The 18276-nt window shown below is 37.9% G+C and overlaps 1 protein-coding gene across 4 annotated transcripts in view; it reads left to right on the plus strand.

Annotated features, from left to right (window-relative positions):
* The window catches only part of ARHGAP21 (Rho GTPase activating protein 21), a 120219-nt gene extending 101943 nt beyond the window's left edge, over window positions 1-18276 (plus strand). For all 4 annotated transcript variants that reach the window (XM_074833833.1, XM_074833851.1, XM_074833825.1 and 1 more), the window contains 17 exons: window positions 2040-2198; window positions 2350-2452; window positions 2545-2581; window positions 3115-3240; window positions 4037-4321; window positions 5400-5464; window positions 5547-5695; window positions 7163-7305; window positions 7395-7550; window positions 7657-7735; window positions 9044-9117; window positions 9203-9292; window positions 11217-11342; window positions 11542-11583; window positions 11914-12019; window positions 13795-13826; window positions 15715-18276. In XM_074833833.1, the coding sequence (XP_074689934.1) occupies window positions 2040-2198; window positions 2350-2452; window positions 2545-2581; window positions 3115-3240; window positions 4037-4321; window positions 5400-5464; window positions 5547-5695; window positions 7163-7305; window positions 7395-7550; window positions 7657-7735; window positions 9044-9117; window positions 9203-9292; window positions 11217-11342; window positions 11542-11583; window positions 11914-12019; window positions 13795-13826; window positions 15715-17448 (3506 nt within the window). In that variant the 3' untranslated portion in view covers window positions 17449-18276. The remainder of the gene's footprint in view (window positions 1-2039; window positions 2199-2349; window positions 2453-2544; window positions 2582-3114; window positions 3241-4036; window positions 4322-5399; window positions 5465-5546; window positions 5696-7162; window positions 7306-7394; window positions 7551-7656; window positions 7736-9043; window positions 9118-9202; window positions 9293-11216; window positions 11343-11541; window positions 11584-11913; window positions 12020-13794; window positions 13827-15714) is intronic.

Genomic DNA, 18276 nt, shown 5'->3' on the forward strand with positions numbered 1-18276 from the left:
AGTACATTAAATTAGTAGGCAGTAGCTCATATGGTGTACATCATGGTTTGCTCTGTAATCACTTTATATTATGTAAAAGCTTGCCATTAGCTGACCTTCAACCTCTTCAGGGGTTGAACAGTTACTTCCCTCCTGTACCAATGTCATTTGCAGTTTCTTTAAAGCTTGCCTATTTCTAAAACCACTTTAATTTTGATTTATCTGGGGATTAGACCCACTGTGAAGTAATAATAATTTGAATAATTATTGTTGCTTTCAAGGACTTAGAAACTGTTTTTCCTCAGCTGAATTCTTGGATTTGAGTGTTGTGGGAAATTGTGTAGTGTTGCCTAACACTTTGTATTCACAGCTTGCACAGATTTATTTCAAGCGTTAGTGTTTTTGTAACTTTTGGGAGTACAGACTGACATTTTGAGATAAGTCTGTAACATAAATAACTTAAAGCTGAGTGCTTCCAGTTTGCATATTATAAACTAATTAATTGTACACGGAGTGGTTATATTCCTTAGTCGACGTTCCTATGATTCTCTCAGGGTTTGCTGCAGAGAAGCTGAGCAAATGAAAAAAGGCAATAGGACAGTGAGCTGTTGTAGTTTGGAAATGAAAGTGTAACTGAGGTTCTTCCTGTCTCCTAGTTGCTCTAGAGAAGAGGTCTGTAAATGCTTCTAATTTATCACTGTGGACCCAAGTAAAACTTACATTTTTAAAATTGTGGTATCACAGGTTTGCGGTAAATTCTTTTGCTTTCCCTTTTTATTCATGTTTCTAGTTTGCAGCTAGTTTTTGGGGGGTATGCTTTTTTAACATATAACGTCATAAATTACTGTATTTTCCACTCCAGGCAATTTAGAGGGCTGTTATTGCTAAACCTTCCTGTATTTTAATTGTTTATTGCCTTGTTTTAAATTTACATTGCCAAATTTTGATGGTACAAGTGCTGCCTTAACGGAACTGTTAGTGACTGTTGGAAAAGCACAATGCAGCACACGCAGTTGTGTTCACACAAAGCAAAGAATAAACCTCTGTCTGTGAGTGTTCATTGATTTCAATAGGCTTTTCAGTAGCTCTGCATATTACAATTCTTAGCACCTAGAATACATTCATATTCATTACGGCAGTAGAGTTCAGCCCCTGCTTGTGACTTGATATTTTTTTTTCTTTTTTTTTTTTTCTTTCTCCTTCCCATCCCCTCTTCTACCGGAGCATGAAGTAGAATTATTTTTCTCGTTCTGGTAATGTGTTCTAAAAGATGTTACGACTCTTTTCTCAGAATGATTGAAAATGCATCTTTTGGCTTCTTCCATCTTGTAAGAAGCACATTAAATATTAGAAATACTTAAAGCTTTCTGGAGTCTTTCATGATGACCCTTGTGGCTATTGAGACCGTGAGGTGCTGGGCATGTACGGCATGCAATCGTTTGTATGAACAATTAGTGGAAGAACTAATTGGTATGTAGTAGTACCATCTTTTAAAAATATGAATACTTCTTTATTTGAATGTATGGAGGATGGGGGCGATTGATTCTTTGGATGCTGAATATATGTTTAAAATGCTTTTTTGTTTGCTTGTAACTTGGCTTTATTATTTGAACACATTTAAACCAAGTGGTTTTCGGTAGTCTGCCCATATTTTATTGTAGGAAATTGTAGTTATCTGTCTCTTGAGTTTAGACTTACTGATACAATGTGTGTTTTTCACTTATGCACATAAGCAAAAATAGTCTACTTCAAAATAGTATTATGAGAGTTTAGCAAATAATTCCTGTTTATTCACTCACAGCAAAATCTGTAATCAGATATGATGTTCTTTGCCCTTATCTCTAATGTACAATTAACATCCCTACGAAATGAAACAGGCTTCTCTTTCTTAAAAAAGAATACATTTGACAGTGTGAATTAATTGAATCCTTATGTTTGTTTGAAAGTCTTCATGTTTAAGATATCTGATATCCCAGTAATGAGAAGTTCAGACAGCTATTTAGTTTGAGCATTTGATTAATGCATTTAATATGTTAATATATGACATACTGCCTTTGTAGATGAACCGACTAGTCCTAGTATTGACCATGATATTGCACACATTCCTGCTTCTGCTGTTATTTCTGCATCTGCTTCTCAAGCACCAGCTGTAACAACTGTCCCTCCCAGTCCCACATCTCCAATCCCTTTAATTCGGCGACAGCTTTCACATGATCATGGTGAGTGTTGATTTCTTCTTTCTTCTCATGCAACTTTTTCCTTTTGCACTCTGGAGAACAGGAGTGAAAACTGAACTCTTTATTGCTTGAAATAAATTGTAAAAATGTGTTTCAGGTTCCTACATACTCAAAAATTTCTGTTTGTTTGTAGAATCCATCCGGCCTAGTGTCCTGGATAGTCAGCCTGCTGCAAAAACTGAGAGATCAAAGTCGTATGATGAAGGTCTGGATGACTACAGAGAAGAGGGAAAATCGTGAGTTCATGAAAAATATCAGTTAATTTGGAGATAAGTTTTTTTTTAAAAGGTATAAAATCTCATTTTAACATTTGTTTTTCTCCCAACAGATCCATTAAGCATGTATCTAGCTTAAAAGGGATTAAGGTAGGTAAATATGTATATAACAACTCTTAAGAGTTACACATACTGCTGTGACAAGTTGTATGAATTATACAACTCCATTATACAAAACAATGTGTTAAACACAGACATGAAGTTTATTGGAATTGCTACTTATCAAATTGTTGATAATTTGGATTGATTTTGATATTTAAATTGATTCTAATGTTTTTCCCCAGTTGGTGTTGTATGCATCACGTAAGTGAACATGGTCTCTTTTTCTACGCTCAACATTGTGATCCTTGATTTTCATTTTCCTCAGCCTCTGTAAACAAAGCATACCTATGGCATGCTTTTGTAAAAACTTACTAAGGAGAGTCTAAGACTCCTGCAGTTTCTCAAAGTATTCTTGGGATATGTAAGGTCACTATTGTTGTATGGAAACTTTAGAAATCATATTTTCCCAGGAGGATATTCCTAAGGGCATTTCTGAAGTGAAAAACATCTGGAATGTAGGGATTATAGAAAAATGTGTTTAGAAGTACATTGTGGGGTTCATTCTGTGATGTTTTCCTTAGGTCCCAGACAGCCAGAAATCTTCAGAAGACTCTGGTTCCCGAAAAGATTCTTCTTCGGAGGTCTTTGGTGATGCCTCCAAGGAAGGATGGCTCCATTTTCGTCAGCTTGTTACAGACAAAGGAAAGGTATCTGTCATGTTTGGGTTTTTAACCTAGCACAAATATTAAGCTGGTGAAAAACTAAGATAAGAAAATTGAAACCTTCCTGTTCTGCATTTTTAATTTAATTTTTTGGGATATGAGCGACCATAAGACTGACGAAATGGTAGACCTGTTAGAACATTAACTTTAACGAATTCCTCAGCTGCTTCTACAGTCTGCTGTCTAACCTGTCTTAACTTTACATTTCAAAGCATGTGTGAAGTAAACTCATTTCTGATGACTAATCAAGTAGTAAGAATCAGTCCTTTGAGAATTGCAGTTCGTGGTCTTCCTGTTTGCTAAGAATGAAAAAAACTGCAGTTTTCGTGAATGTTGTGGAGTTGAGTTCAAATTAACCTTCTGCACAAGTATAGACTAACACGTAAGGGAAATTGGGAGTCTGGAATTGCAGTGGTATGTAAACGTGAGTCTGACTTGAATGAAGTGTAGAAGGCATGGGCAAGAGTCCACTAAATATTTTTTACTATATTTGTAATAATGCCTCTGTGAAATTCTAGTCACATTCTGTTTCTCCCTACTCTCATATGTGGACGCATTTCATGGGTGATCAGGGAGGGCAGGCTATTGAGCAATTCACTCCTCTAATGGAGAGCAATTAGTGAATCCCACTTTTGTGTAGTCTTTCCACAGGTCATTCTTAAGAATGGTATAGGTAGGTGGTGAATCTTTCTCTTTAAAATTTCTGGAGGTAGTTTTTGTAATCCAGAAACGTTCATTGTAACAAATAAGCAAATGAACATATTGGTTGATGTTTTTTCAGCGAGTTGGTGGGAGCATTCGGCCATGGAAGCAATTGTATGTTGTTCTTCGAGGTCATTCACTTTATTTGTACAAGGATAAAAAGGAACAAATGACCCCATCTGAAGAAGAACAGCCCATAAGCATCAATGCTTGTCTGATAGACATCTCGTACTGTGAAACCAAGAGGAAAAATGTATTTAGACTCACTACATCAGACTGCGAGTATCTGTTTCAAGCTGAGGACAGAGATAATATGTTAGCATGGATTAAAGCAATACAAGACAACAGCAACTTAAATGATGAGGTAATCATATAATACATAATGCAGAAGCCATAGTTTTTGTCTTTTAATTAAAAATTGATTGTGTTTTCTTGTAAGTAATACTTCAGCAAAATATATCATTTGCAATTAAACAATAGGCCAAAAGTGTGTGCAGGAACATGCAAGAAAATGAGGTGAAAGGCAAGGTAACAGAGTAAATAAATTGAGTTAAAAAAAGCCTGACATAATCAGAGAGCAGACTTTCGAAATAAAAGAATTAATGTCATTGCTGATTTGACTAAAGATACATCTGATCTGTCAAAAATCCCTAATGTTTTTTAAAAGTTAATTTGCAGTATTAGAACCAGTGTGTTCTGTTTTCAGACTTGCATTGCCCAGTGGTGTGTGGGCTGGTAGTGTGATGAGTTTCTCAGTAATTAAAAAGTGAAACTTTGAAGGATGCCTGTTTGTCTCATTAATTATTGATGTTTCTATGAATTAAATGTTAATTAATGCTAATTACAAAAGGCAAACATGTACTATGGTACCTAACATACCGATATCTGTCACAATATTGTCCTCAGTGCATTTTCATCTCAGTGACGAGCAACAGAGGAATATTCTCATGTCTGTGGTGTTGCACATCTGCTCAGATTTGAAATAATTATCCAAAGGCAAATGAATTAATAAACGCTAATAGACAGATGGATAAAAGCACATTTGAGAATTCACAGCTGTTTCAGCTGTATGTGTAGTAGTAATTAGTTATGTAAATACTGTGTGTGCATAGGATTGGATTTTTCATAGTAGGGTGTGTTGACTTGCATGTTTTCTACTTAAACTTACTTTTAATTTAACAGGATTTAATCAGATTGTATTGCTTCGAGGAAAAAAAAAAGTAAATAGCAGCATTTAATTTGTAATTACTCACTTTAGTTTTCATCATAGCTTTTTAATGTTCTGTCCTTATTGTTGTTAGATTTATTTTTTTTAAACTGTACTGAAATGTTAATTTTTCATGTGTGGTCTGTTGACAGGAAGAGTGAATCGTATTCTGGAAGTAAAAAAATATTTATTGTATTTTACAAGATTGTAAAGTAGATCTCAATTTGTTTTATAGGATACTGGTGTCACTAGTAGAGATCTAATTAGTCGAAGGATTAAAGAATACAGTACAATGATGAGGTAGGTGAATTATATGCTGCCAGTGGTTTCTGTAGGCTTCTTATCTAGCTTCTTTTTACTGAAGTAATATATCTCGTTTCAGTTCTTCAAGCAGCAAAACAGAGCCGTCTCCCAAAACACCTCGCCAGAGTCTAAGTATCAGACAGACTCTGCTTGGAACTAAAACAGAACAGAGGACCCAGAGTCCACATTCCCCTAAGGATGAATCTGAAAGGAAGCTTCTCACTAAAGGTCTGTATGCTTTGCATATTTCTTTAGTTCCTTATAGCCCCAGTGTGAGGCCATTGAGGTGCCCTTCTCAGGTTTTTCAAATTCATGCATATGCAGATGCCAAACAAGTATTAACCAGGTTTTCTTAAGCTTCAGCTATAATCACTCATTTCTTGTAACTACTTCATTTAGATGTTATCTTATATATTTCAGGTCTTCTCAGATCCCTGAAGTTTTTTATTCCAGTCCTCTCTCAAGAGGGTTCTGGGTTTTGGTTTTTTTCCTACAGCTCCATGTAGTGTTAACAGTAGTAAAATACAGGTGTTATGCTTCTTATGACCAAAATTTTGCCAAGCTTTGGAAATAATTTTCTGTATAAATCATACTTTTGTCTCCAGCTGACTTGGAAATCACAAGGTAAATTCATATTTTAAATATTCTGTTAATAAACTAAAGTTTTCCACTGAAGTGTTTTAGAAGTAGAGAAGAACATATTTTTTGTCCTAATCTTTAAAATACAGAAGTGAAACTGTATTATTTTTTCCAGAACAAAATTAAAGCCTGCTGAGTTCTAAAAAAGTCTGGTGAGCTGGCACTGCAAACCTAAATCAGTAACTGAACTTCATCAAATAATGTCACAAGCTACTTCCGCCCCCCCCCAAAGAATGTGTACACATACGGTATTTCTGATCAGACTGTTCTTGTAAGGATGTTGCATACAAATTCAGGCAACTGACTGAGCAATCACTTTTGATCAACCCCTTTTGAACAATTCAGTCAACGTCCCTTTGCTCTTGCTGTGCTACAGGTCATTTAACTAAATTGCAGATGTTAAGTAAATGTCAAATCTGCTGAAAGAGTACTTCTAGAAATACTTGAATAAGAAGGAAGTACTATTGTATTAGGCCACTTGCAGTACAGGATAAATGGGAATTACAACTTGCTACATGGATTGTATAAGAGAGGCAAACAGAGCAACTGAACTGATTTTTGGATGGCTAATACTTTTAAGTGTTTGAGTCCTGCTTGGAATAATTTAGGAGTGACTAAAATCTGGTGGTTTTTGAAAGAGTGAGTAGGTCTGCAGAAGTGTGAGCATGGCTGTATAGTTTCATAGGTATTTGGTGCAGCACTGTGATTCAGTAGAGGCTTAAACTTGCTTTCCTAAATGTAGACTTTAATTTTTTTAAATGTAATTTATGTACCTCTAGTCTTAGAATTATGAAATTCCACAGTACCATCCATCTACTTGCTTTTCTAAATCTGGGGTGTGAGTATGTTTAAATGTATCTTTTTGCATCACAGAAGAGTAAAAGGAGGTTTGTTTAAGGCAGACTAGAGTTTAGTGAGTTGTGGGAAGCCAGGCTGGTAAAAGGTAAAAATGCAGTAGGTGTCATTTGATCTTTGCGATCACAGTAGTTTTTGTGACTTAAACGTTCTTATTTTTCTTCTTTATTTCCTTGTTGGCATTATACTAACAACAAAAAGATGAGACAAGCCCACCAAAAGACAAGGGAACATGGAGAAAAGGCATTCCAAGCATAATGAGGAAGACATTTGAAAAGAAGCCATCTGCTGTAGGAACATTCGGTGTTAGACTAGATGACTGCCCCCCAGCTCATACCAACAAAGTAAGGAAGGACAATTTTTCTTTCCATTGTGATTTAAAAATTTGTATGAACTACTTTAAAATGTATATATAACTTCTATTTTTCTTCAGTATATTCCACTGATTGTTGATATATGCTGCAAACTGGTTGAAGAAAGAGGTCTTGAGTACACAGGTATTTACAGAGTTCCTGGAAATAATGCTGCCATCTCAAGTATGCAAGAAGAGCTCAACAAAGGAATGACTGACATTGATGTTCATGATGATGTAAGTCTTCGATCACACTATTTCCAGATTGAACTCCCAAAAACATCTGGTTGTGTTGTGATGATAGAAATATAAAGCCTATCTGTCCTCTTCTTCTAAAATGTAGAAATGGCGAGACTTGAATGTGATAAGCAGTTTGCTGAAATCCTTCTTCAGAAAGCTTCCAGAACCCCTTTTTACTAATGGTAGGTTGTTCACTTTTGTCTTTAGGAATTACTGTTGAACGGTTGTCTTAAAACTTTCAGGTGATTTGAGAGAAAATCCAGTGGAATCATCCTAACTCTGTGTTTTGCTGATTAAGGATACCAATTAAACTCGGACACCAGAGTGAAAAGAGTAGGCGTATTTTACTAGTGATAACTAAATAATCTAACAGAGTAATACAGAAAACATGTAGTAAGAAAAGACAGAATAATGCACTTAAACCAAACAAATAGGAAAATACAGGGTAATGCACCAAAACGTTACTACATGAGAGAGAGAATAGTGATTAAGAAAGATCCATCACCACTTGCATACATTACCATCAACCAGATCCGCAGTCGCTGGGGAGCCCCGGTTACAGCGAGGATTTGGAGAGCCTTTCCCAGCAAGTGGGAAGTCCTACGCGATGCGTCCATCCGTAGGTGAGGCATCCAAAGTCGCTGTGAGCGGGTCCAGCCTTATATACTAGAGATTGGCAAGCCAGAATGACTGGCACCTTTGTTTTGAGAGGAAAACTTTCATTCTCCTGTTGGATTTCATCCAAAGCCTGGCCAGGGCTTGGGGGGGGGGAGGAAACCAAGGGAGTTTACAACAAGGCCAAATACTTGGGTTCTCAGCCTTGAACAAGGCTGAGAAAGGAAAGTTGGATACATTCTCTAAGCCTTTCATTTCCACTACTGATTATATTCTATCTAAGTTGCATCTTTCACTAGTGAGTTTACATATTTTGTTAATGACTACATGCTAAGTTAGCAGCTTTGACTCGGGGCCTGTTGTTCAGGCTTCAGTATTTCAATGCTTTAGCACTTTCTACATCAGCATAAGTGGGTTGTTATAACTTAGTACAATACCTACTAGCACAATGGTTGTCATAAAATATACAGGATTCATCTATAGGTCAACTCCGGCTTGGGCTGGTTGTCCAAGCCTTAGCACTTCACTCTGTAATAAATGCTCTCTTTCTTCCTTAAAGAGCAAGGAGTCCTGGTGATCATAGAGCTTAAGAATGAGAGCTGTAACTAGGATTTCTCTGATGGTGAAGGAATTACGAATTTGCAAAAAGAATTGAGTAAAATTTGCAATTTTACTGTTGTGATATTCTGTGAGAGCTGGGTTTTTTCTCCCACTGACATTTTACTATATTATATACAATATAACAGGCTAATTTGTGACTTCCAAAGGTCATTCATATGTATATGTATGTTACCTGTATTCACGGAGGGGTGGAGCTGGGGTGTGAGGGTGTATATACTTACATATATATGATTAATTTCTGCTTTCTTTGACAGACAAATACGCAGATTTTATAGATGCCAATAGAAAAGAAGATCCTGTTGAGCGTCTGAAAACACTGAAGAGACTGGTAAGCTGAAATCGGGTGTGTTGTAGGTGCACTACAAAATTAGCATTAAATGTTTAATGTTCTGAATAGTGATTGCTTGTTGCAGATTCATGATTTACCTGAACATCATTATGAGACTCTCAAGTTTCTTTCTGCACATCTGAAGACAGTAGCAGAGAACTCAGAAAAGAACAAGGTATCAGAAACAAAAGTATAATGTATTTTCATTTGTTTCATTCACTAAGTATAGTTTTTGTGCAGGATTATTATTTGTTGAAAAGATACTTGGATTAGACTAAGGACTCCTGCAAAATACGCACTTGTTTAGCGTGAATTAATTTTATTCAGATTGGTATTAATTCTTGTGGGAATAACTGCCTACATCCTAAATTTGTCCCAAGTCTATAAATTTCATATAATCCCATCTAGACAGCAATAAGAGTGTGCCTGGACAGGACACAGACAAATGTCTGTGACCTGAGTGAACCTGTTGAGAGAGGCTGTTGCACCAACCACCAGCTTTGTGTGAAGCCTGGCTTCCTGGACACTTGAGTAATTTTTAAGACTAGGACTTGCTGTAAATAATGATGACCCCGAAAGATGCTGGTTTTAAGAAAGAAAATTCTTGATGTAGAGGGTGGTAGTTCATCACTACAGGGTCTTAGTCCACCATTAAGGATAGCTTTTTGTCATTTTCATGGGGTGGGGAAGAGTTAGTTTGCATTATGTGCTTCTATGCATGCTGTAATCCTACAGTAAATGCTTTTTTTAGCTCTTGGGGAGGGGTAGCTGGATGCAAAGCTTTACACAGTGTGGGTGTGCTTATGGATGCTTACCTCAGGGCAGGTAACATGGTGGCTTGTTACTTGGCTACCAATGTGCAGGGTACAGGAAAAAAATGGGTGTGATGGATTCTATATAGAAGAACCTGTGGCCAATTTTAAATCATTTAAAAGATCAGAAAATGCCCCAATTCAAGTGAGTATGGTAGGTTCCAACATCAGTTCTGCAAATAATACTTTCTAGTTAAACGTGAAAGAAAAATATGTGTGTGTGTACATATAAGAAAAAACATGTAACAAATTATAACCTTTAGTGGAATTATAGCTGGCAATTATAAGGGAATGATAGTAAATGTCATTTTTAAGTGCAATGCCTAAAGCAAACCTTGATCATTTTATGCTTTTGGTATGCTGTGTAAACATTGTTTAAATAATTGTTAATGTTATGGAATACGTAAAGCTAGATGAGTGAGGTGATACTGTAATTGCATGAGTTGACAAAGGCCAGAATTCAAGTCAAAGTGAGCATCAGGGGCTCGTGTCACGTTTGCAACTTCTTTCTGGTAAGCACAAGGACATTGCCTCATATATATCATTAGTCTATTCTATGTCACAACAGTAAACTGTAAGTCAGAGAAGTAAGCAAAAATGCCAGATAAGTATTCTGCTGCTGCTTTCGTGGAATTATTTGTCAGAGATGTAACATTAAAAGTAAATTAAGTGGATGACTAATGTTGTGACATGACTGCATAACATGAGTCTGTCTCTTGAATAGATGTGTTGGGACTGATGTTGGTTGCTGCCGCCACCTCCAAAGTAGATGCAAATTGAATGAGCTCTTTGTCAGTACACATAATACAGTGTTTGATTACCAGCTTAATTTTTCGTGTGTCATGTAAACATTTTCAGGAAAAGAAACAGGCAACTACCAACGCCGCCTTATTAAAAAAAAAAAAAAAAAAAATCTTAAAAAAAACAGTTTCTAAACAAAACAAATAGTCTTTATGGGAAGAAAAAAAATCCCCCTGAAAGTGTAAAGAATATATCTGAGTTCTTGAGTTTTCTGTGCTTGTGGAGCTATTTACTTGCAATGGGTTAAGGAAGGTTGACTTTCGAATTGCAGAAATGTTGGATGCATTTATTGCAGCTGCATATAGGAGAGTTTTAGTGTAGTGTAACATCCTACCTGAGTCAGTAATGTGTTCTTTAAAAACCTTTTATTTGTCCTTATTTAAAATGGTTCTCAGATATATTAAAAGTGTTATATTAATGTACTTAGTCCATATTATTGTATTCTTTCATTATAAATGTATGATGTCAAAATATTTCATTTCTTAGATGGAACCAAGAAACCTGGCAATAGTATTCGGTCCAACACTCGTGAGGACATCTGATGATAACATGACACACATGGTTACGCACATGCCAGATCAATATAAAATTGTAGAAACACTCATCCAAAAAGTAAGTGGATGCATTTCATTATTTAAAAAATAAGATCATACACAGATTGACCAGCTCTTCTCTCATTGGGCCAGTTTGGGTCTGGTATTTATCCTTTGAACTCCAGGATATCATTTTTAGTAATTTCCATGTTTGATTGTTCCACATTTGGGTTTTGTGTTTCCTGTGGGGTTTTCACCTTTTTTATTTTAAATTGTAGCATGACTGGTTTTTCACAGAAGATGATGCTGAAGAACCTCTTGTAAGTATTGTCATAAATATTTGTGTTCTAATTATCTTAGTTTAGAATCTGCTTCTGCTGCTTCTAGAATGTGTATATATTTCTTATTACATCACTATATGGTTTGCTCTTCAGAAGCACCTTTTTAGCTCTCCAGTCCTTGCAGTAACAATTTTTTTTTAAAAAAAGCAAGCTATGCATTTGTTTCAAAAGCATAAAGCAAAATGGGAAAATAAGAACACGCGAGGAAAGCGTGTCCTCAGGTGAATAATGCGATTTTCTAAATGCTGTTGAATCGTAACGAATTATTTGTGAAACGATGATGAAGAGATCTTTGTTTATTAACTATAGACAACAGTTCAGGAGGAAAACACTGTAGAATCTCAGCCAGTGCCAAACATAGATCATTTACTCACCAACATTGGAAGAACGGGAGTATCTCCTGGAGACGTATCAGGTAACTCTTGCCTGGACAGTGTTAGTCCATAGGCTAGAATAACCTACTCTGTTAACTCACTGTAACTCTCTTCCTATTTTCTTTTACTAATAAACTGTTTTTCTCTTTTCCAAAAGATCATTAACACTTCTTAAAGACTTGAATTGTTGATAATCATGCATGATGTAATTTGGAAAACTTTGTTGTGTAACAGGAATATAATCATTAAAAGATGAGGCTTGCACATACTATTTTATTTATTCACAGTAACCCATGCAATCATCATCGTGAGGTGAAGCAGATAAGCTGCTGTAAAGTGGTTTGCTGTGATGGCAGAAAGACTGATCTTCAGTGGTGTTCTAATATTGCTCCTTCCCAACGTTAGGAATGCAAAACATTGAGTTATGTTTTCTTGTCAAGTGATGGGCACTTTAAGTATGTTGCAGTATGTCTATACTAAAGCTGATTTCCTTCTGTTTTATAAATGCCATCCTCTTTTGTGGCTAAGGACAAGCATTGCAGGCTCTTTTTTGGTGACTTTTTTCCCCCCTCCCTTCACTATACTATTGCACTAACCCAGCATGTTGTATCCCACAAATGTTATCCCTTCATCTCTAGCTTTTATTTCAGTTTTCAAAGGGTTGTCCAGCACTTACTGAAACAGTCACTTTATACTGATGTTGTAACAGGCGAAGTGGGAGGAGTCTATCACACGGTGATGTCATTAGTGGATTCTGTGATGTCACTGATGGACAGCTGGAACTGTAGGAAGAAGGAGGACTGTTGCCCACACTGTAGCTGCCTTGTCTGCAGAAACCCCCGTTTCTTGTAAATGGAAAAAAACCAGTTGATCTGTGCTGTAAATTTTCTTTTAAGAGTATTTTAAACAGATCAATGCTACTTTTTAAAAGTTTTTCTGCTGTTTCTTGTTATCTCTGAAGCAGACCCTGAGGAGAAATAGCATGGTATGGTCTACCAGTCTTTCTAGTCATAAGCATTAGCCATGTGTCAAAAAGGGGTGTGGCAGGGGGCTCGGCTCTTTCTTCCTAGGGAGAAAGTCCCTAAAGCTGGAACACATCCAAGTTCATGCTTTTTTAGTCATTGTGCTAGCCCCTTCCTACCCCCTTTGTAATTGTATAATCTTGGGTTTTGCGAGAGAGTAAAACAATGGTGTCCATTTTTCATTTCATAATAGCGCTTGTTTATAGAAAAGTACAAAACTGGTAGCTGCTGAAATCTAGCCGATTTAAAAATAAAATTTTACCTATACATAGTCAGAGGTGGAGAGATGTGTAATTGGGGTTTTACACACAAAATATGATTTAATTCCTTTAAAAACTCACAAAAAGAATTATGACTACATGAACCATGATTTGTACCTAGGGCAGCCAACAGTACTAAGACATTCAATTTTGCTTTGTGTATCCTGAATCTCAGGAAAGTACACAGTACGATCCTGAAAAGGTGTCTCAGCTGCGGTTTTGCAGGAGCTGTATACTTAAAACATCGAATAAACATTAGTATTTCTGGTTTTTATTTAGAAGAACAGGGCTCCTTTGCCATTCCTATCATTGAGCTGGTTCTGCCTACAATTCACAGCATCTTTTCATGGCGGTGGCTTTCTGTGGTGCAGCTTGCATCTTTGTGAGCTCTGACTATTCACTCTGTTCTGGTTTTTATTTGCTTCACATTTTGTTCTGTGCTTGTCTTTTTCCATAAGTCCAGCATTGTCTGTAGCAACAACAAAAAAATTGCACAGAACTGAGCAGAATTGTTTTTTTTTAATTTTTCCACAGATTCAGCTACTAGTGACTCAGCAAAATCTAAGGTAAACCATTTTGTGAAATGATATAGTTATAAGCTTCTGAAATCTGTTAGATATTTGCTTGCTTTATTAAATCACTTATATGCAGATGTACTATAAGGCTTATGTAGAATTTTTTGAATGAGTGGTAATACTGTTTTCTCAGCAAATAATTTTAAAGTGTTACATTGGAAAAGCATCACTTGTTTGCAGTTAGCTGCTTCTGCCAAAGCAGGCAGCTGCACACATAAACAGCTTTGTTCCAAACTCTTGCAACTGTGAGCATTTACCTCCTTTTTGCATCTCATTTAGTAGAGGTAAATGTACGTAGTATGTTCCCTGTCATTGTTGGCATCCTACTTTACTCCCAGGCAGCATTTGTGTTTCCCTAATTCACTGACAAAAGTACATGTAGAATTTAGCCTTTTCTTCCTCACAAGGTAATGATAGCTCCTCCTCCTCAAGCCGAAGGTTGTGGTTAAAGGTTGCTATGCAAAACCTTCCTAGGAAGTATCCTAGGAAGTATTGCTATGCTTGGGAGGACAGCCTCGTAGATGGTGGGGAAGTAAGACTGAAACATGGGCAACTGTTCAGTCCTCCGTTTAATGACAGAGTTCTCATCTGACCCATGGACAAATCTTTCAGTCTCTTAGGCTGTTGTTCGGTAGTTGCTAACACTGTGTGTCTGTAGCATGGAGTGATATGGCAGCATGCGGCTGGCCTCAGTCAGCTGCGAGTGCATGATACAGCTTTATGTTGGCGTGCATTCTAGGTGTATCACTGATGCCCCGCTCTGAGCTGAGAACCGGACTTAATGCATCCTTCTGGTTCATTGTTGGGATGGCAGCCCAGCTGCTTGGTGGCTCAGCCACTGCCTCAAAAAAGCCCAACTTCCAGGACACCATGTCACACTGCCTGTGCCAGGATGCTGCGCTGTTTGCAGGTTGCCTCTCGCTGACCACCACCTACGAGCAGCACAGAGCAGCAGCACAGTCAGACCATGGTCACGGGCCTGTGAGCAGCAGCACAGATGCACACAGATTGCCTGGGCCAGGAGCCTCCTTACTGCTCAGCCAGACACGATCCAAGTGGAGCTCCAGCTGGCTGCATTGCTTGATACATCCTTCTTGGTGAGAAGGACATGTACCTGTTCCCAACCCATGGGAAAAAATGTGCAGAGCCCACCCATCCTTTATGGGGACAGTAGCTAATGCAAGAGTGGCACCTGAGTAGTGAGAAGAATTGCTGTGGTCACTTGGAAAATGGTAGGCTGCGACACCCAGTGGTCTTTTGCCAGTCAGTTTTGGATTGGCACTTGTCTGCCAATTCTGAGGTGTCACCTGCTGCCCAGAAGGTTCTTTGTGCTGCCTGTAGGCAGTCATTGTGCAGGAGGCCAGGCTGTCACTGCAGGGCGGTCGTTGTGCAGGCTTCTCAGATGCTTGTTTCCCGGGGGCCTCTCCGCAAGACCTAATGCAAGTCTTCTGCCCACCCTGCCCTGATCTCTGGGCTCTGCATCAAGAGCAGGCGATATTCTCTGCCATGGAGCAGGAGGTTCTGGATAACCGTGAATATTTTTGTTAGTGTTGGTTGAGTTTTTGTTGCAAACCAGTCTTGAAAAGGTTGTCTTGCTGTAACAGAGCCTGCTTTATTAGTCAGTCAGAAACTAAATAGTTGTATATACAAACTAGTTCTTGTTAAGCTGAAGGGATTCAGATAAAAAGGGGAATTCTCAGGATTAAAATTGACTTCTTGGGTAATGTCTTGTAGGCTACAGAAAGAGAAATATTTCCTGAATAAAGACAGACTTTCTGCTGTGAAGCTCAGAATGTGTTTTTAAAAAGTCTCAGGCTAACAAATGTTTCTGTGTGATTTCTAATCGTGCCCTTTCCTCTTTTTTTTTTTTTTTTAACAGGGTTCTTGGGGTTCTGGAAAGGATCAGTATAGCAAGGAACTGCTTGTGTCCTCCATTTTTGCAGCAGCTAGTCGCAAGCGGAAAAAAACAAAAGAGAAACCACAACCAAGCAGCTCAGAGGATGAGTTGGATAGTGTTTTTTTCAAGAAGGAGCTTGCAGAACAATCTCGTGGTGACACAACAAAAGAGGACATAGCTAAAGGGGAATATGAAAGAGAGAGAGACATAGGGAGAAAACAGAGGATGTTTGTCCTGAAGGAAAAAGAGAACAGCAGTAAAAAAGATGTGAATGTTGTGAAGGATGAAAAGAAGTCATTAAAGAAAGAAAGTATCCTGTCAGAGGAGTCTTCACTGCCTTACCATGAAAAATGTACAAAATTACAGAATCTCAGCTGTCTCCAAGCCACGCAGAAGAATAACCCAAAAATGCCTATTTCACAATCTTCTTCCCAGGTTGAGGAGACAGTGTCTGACTCCGGCACTATGCTAAGTACTTCGTCCCAGGCTTCCCAGCACAGATACTCATGCAAAAAAGTAGCCAGCCCTGAAATTAAACACAATGAGTTTTTAGCAGCTGATGTCAGTTCCATCACCTCAGATTATTCAACTACTTCATCTACTATGTATCTTACTGGTTTAGATGGCAGTATGCTGAGCCCTGAGGTGCAGTCGGTTACAGAAAGCAAGGGAGAAGATGCTGATGATGAAAGAAGTGAATTGATCAGCGAAGGGCGTCCTATGGAGACGGACAGCGAAAGTGACTTCCCTGTCTTTGCCACCAGTGCTGTTGCTGAAAGGCTGTCCAAGGGGAAAGTTTCAGAAGTGGTAAAGACCAGTCGGAGGAACTCTGAAGAAAGCGAAGTAAGTTGTACCGAGGGAAGTTCAACACCAAAGTTAGAGAGTCGCAGACTTTTTAGCTCACACAAACTTATTGAATGTGATACACTGTCTAGGAGAAAGTCTGCACGGCACAAAACGGACAGTGAGGGTTCAGGGGATGCAAAGAGTGAGAAGGACTTGCCTACTGTGACCAAAATGTTTGACATAATGAAAAAAGGAAGATCGACAAGCAGTTTAGCTACATCAGCCAGAAGTGAGGCTGACAAACAAGAACCTACCTGGAGACTTAAAATTACAGATAGGTTAAAGCTGCGACTCAAATCATCTGCAGATGACATGTTTGGAGTTGGGAATCAAAAAGCGAACTCTGCAGAGACTGCAAAGAGAAAAAATATCAGGCGAAGGCATACGCTTGGAGGACAGAGGGATTTCGCTGAAATAAGTGTCCTGAATGCTTGGAAAGCTCAAGAGCCGAGTCAAAGTAGAGAGAGGGAATCTGAGCTTTCAGCTGTGAATCGGTTGAAGCCAAAATGTCCAGCACAGGACCTCTCTATCTCAGACTGGCTTGCACGAGAACGTTTACGCACTAGCACAACTGACCTTAATACGGGTGAAACTGGAAAGCCCAGACTTGAGAACACTAGCTTAGCAGATGTATCAAAGGTAGATCTGCCTTTATCTGCAGAGATACAGGCAGATGAAGGCAGTTCTTCCAGCGGCTTGACTTTAATTAATAGAATACCACCTTCGGGACCATTTCAGCCACCAGACCAGGTAAATGGTGAAAATTATCAGAACGTGAACAAAAACAACTTTAGCCCAGCAGTTGATGCCCATCCTCATAAACTGTCTGGCACCCAAGTGGTTAGATCTCGATTCTACCAGTATCTTTGAAATGGGGAGATATGTCCACTACAGCAATTCATTAACTTCCTGTTACACTTCCCAGTAACTGTGTGTATGTGTGTGTGTACATATATATATATTTTCCTGTACTGTTGTTGTTATGCAGCCTCCATTTGGGCTGGTTTCATCAATATGCTCTGTGGAACGTCTTCACAGTGCATTACCACAGCCAGAAGAACACTAAAGTTAAAGTATATATATATATTTTAAGAAAAAGTATATTTGATGGCTGCATACAAATGTTGAACAAAGCATCTGATGCAACATGCTGTGTAGTGTATACATGGTTTTCTGACTGAGAGTTGGCCTGGCATTAGTATGCAGAAAAATTGTTCTTTTGGTTTAGTCACTAACAAGTGCCTCATCATAAATTCATTTGGTTTGTTAGGGTGCCATATTGTTAAATTAGAGAAACTTATTACAAACAAATGAATGCATTTTACTGTTAACGAGTTTCATTACATTTTACAAATGTTAACACAGGTGGCTACAGAGCTTCCATTCCTTAGGCATTCCAGTAAATATTGGAGTTTTATATTTCCAATTTTAATACAGATTTTGAGTTTTATGTGACTTGAATTTTTAATCTTTCTGTAAAATAAGTAACTTAAATGTACATATTACATGTGTATCTTTTCTTCAGATACCAGATTTGATATAAATGTTGTAACATAGGCGTGTAGATAGTGGATACTGGATGGAACTGGTTTCTTTTATTGAGAATATAATTCTGCATGAAGACCTAATGAATCCAAACCTGTATCATGCCTGTGTGCATACCCACTTAAACACTGGAAATAAAATTGTTTTGGTGAA

This window comes from Strix aluco, chromosome 1, assembly GCF_031877795.1.
Source record: "Strix aluco isolate bStrAlu1 chromosome 1, bStrAlu1.hap1, whole genome shotgun sequence".
Lineage (NCBI taxonomy): Eukaryota > Metazoa > Chordata > Aves > Strigiformes > Strigidae > Strix > Strix aluco.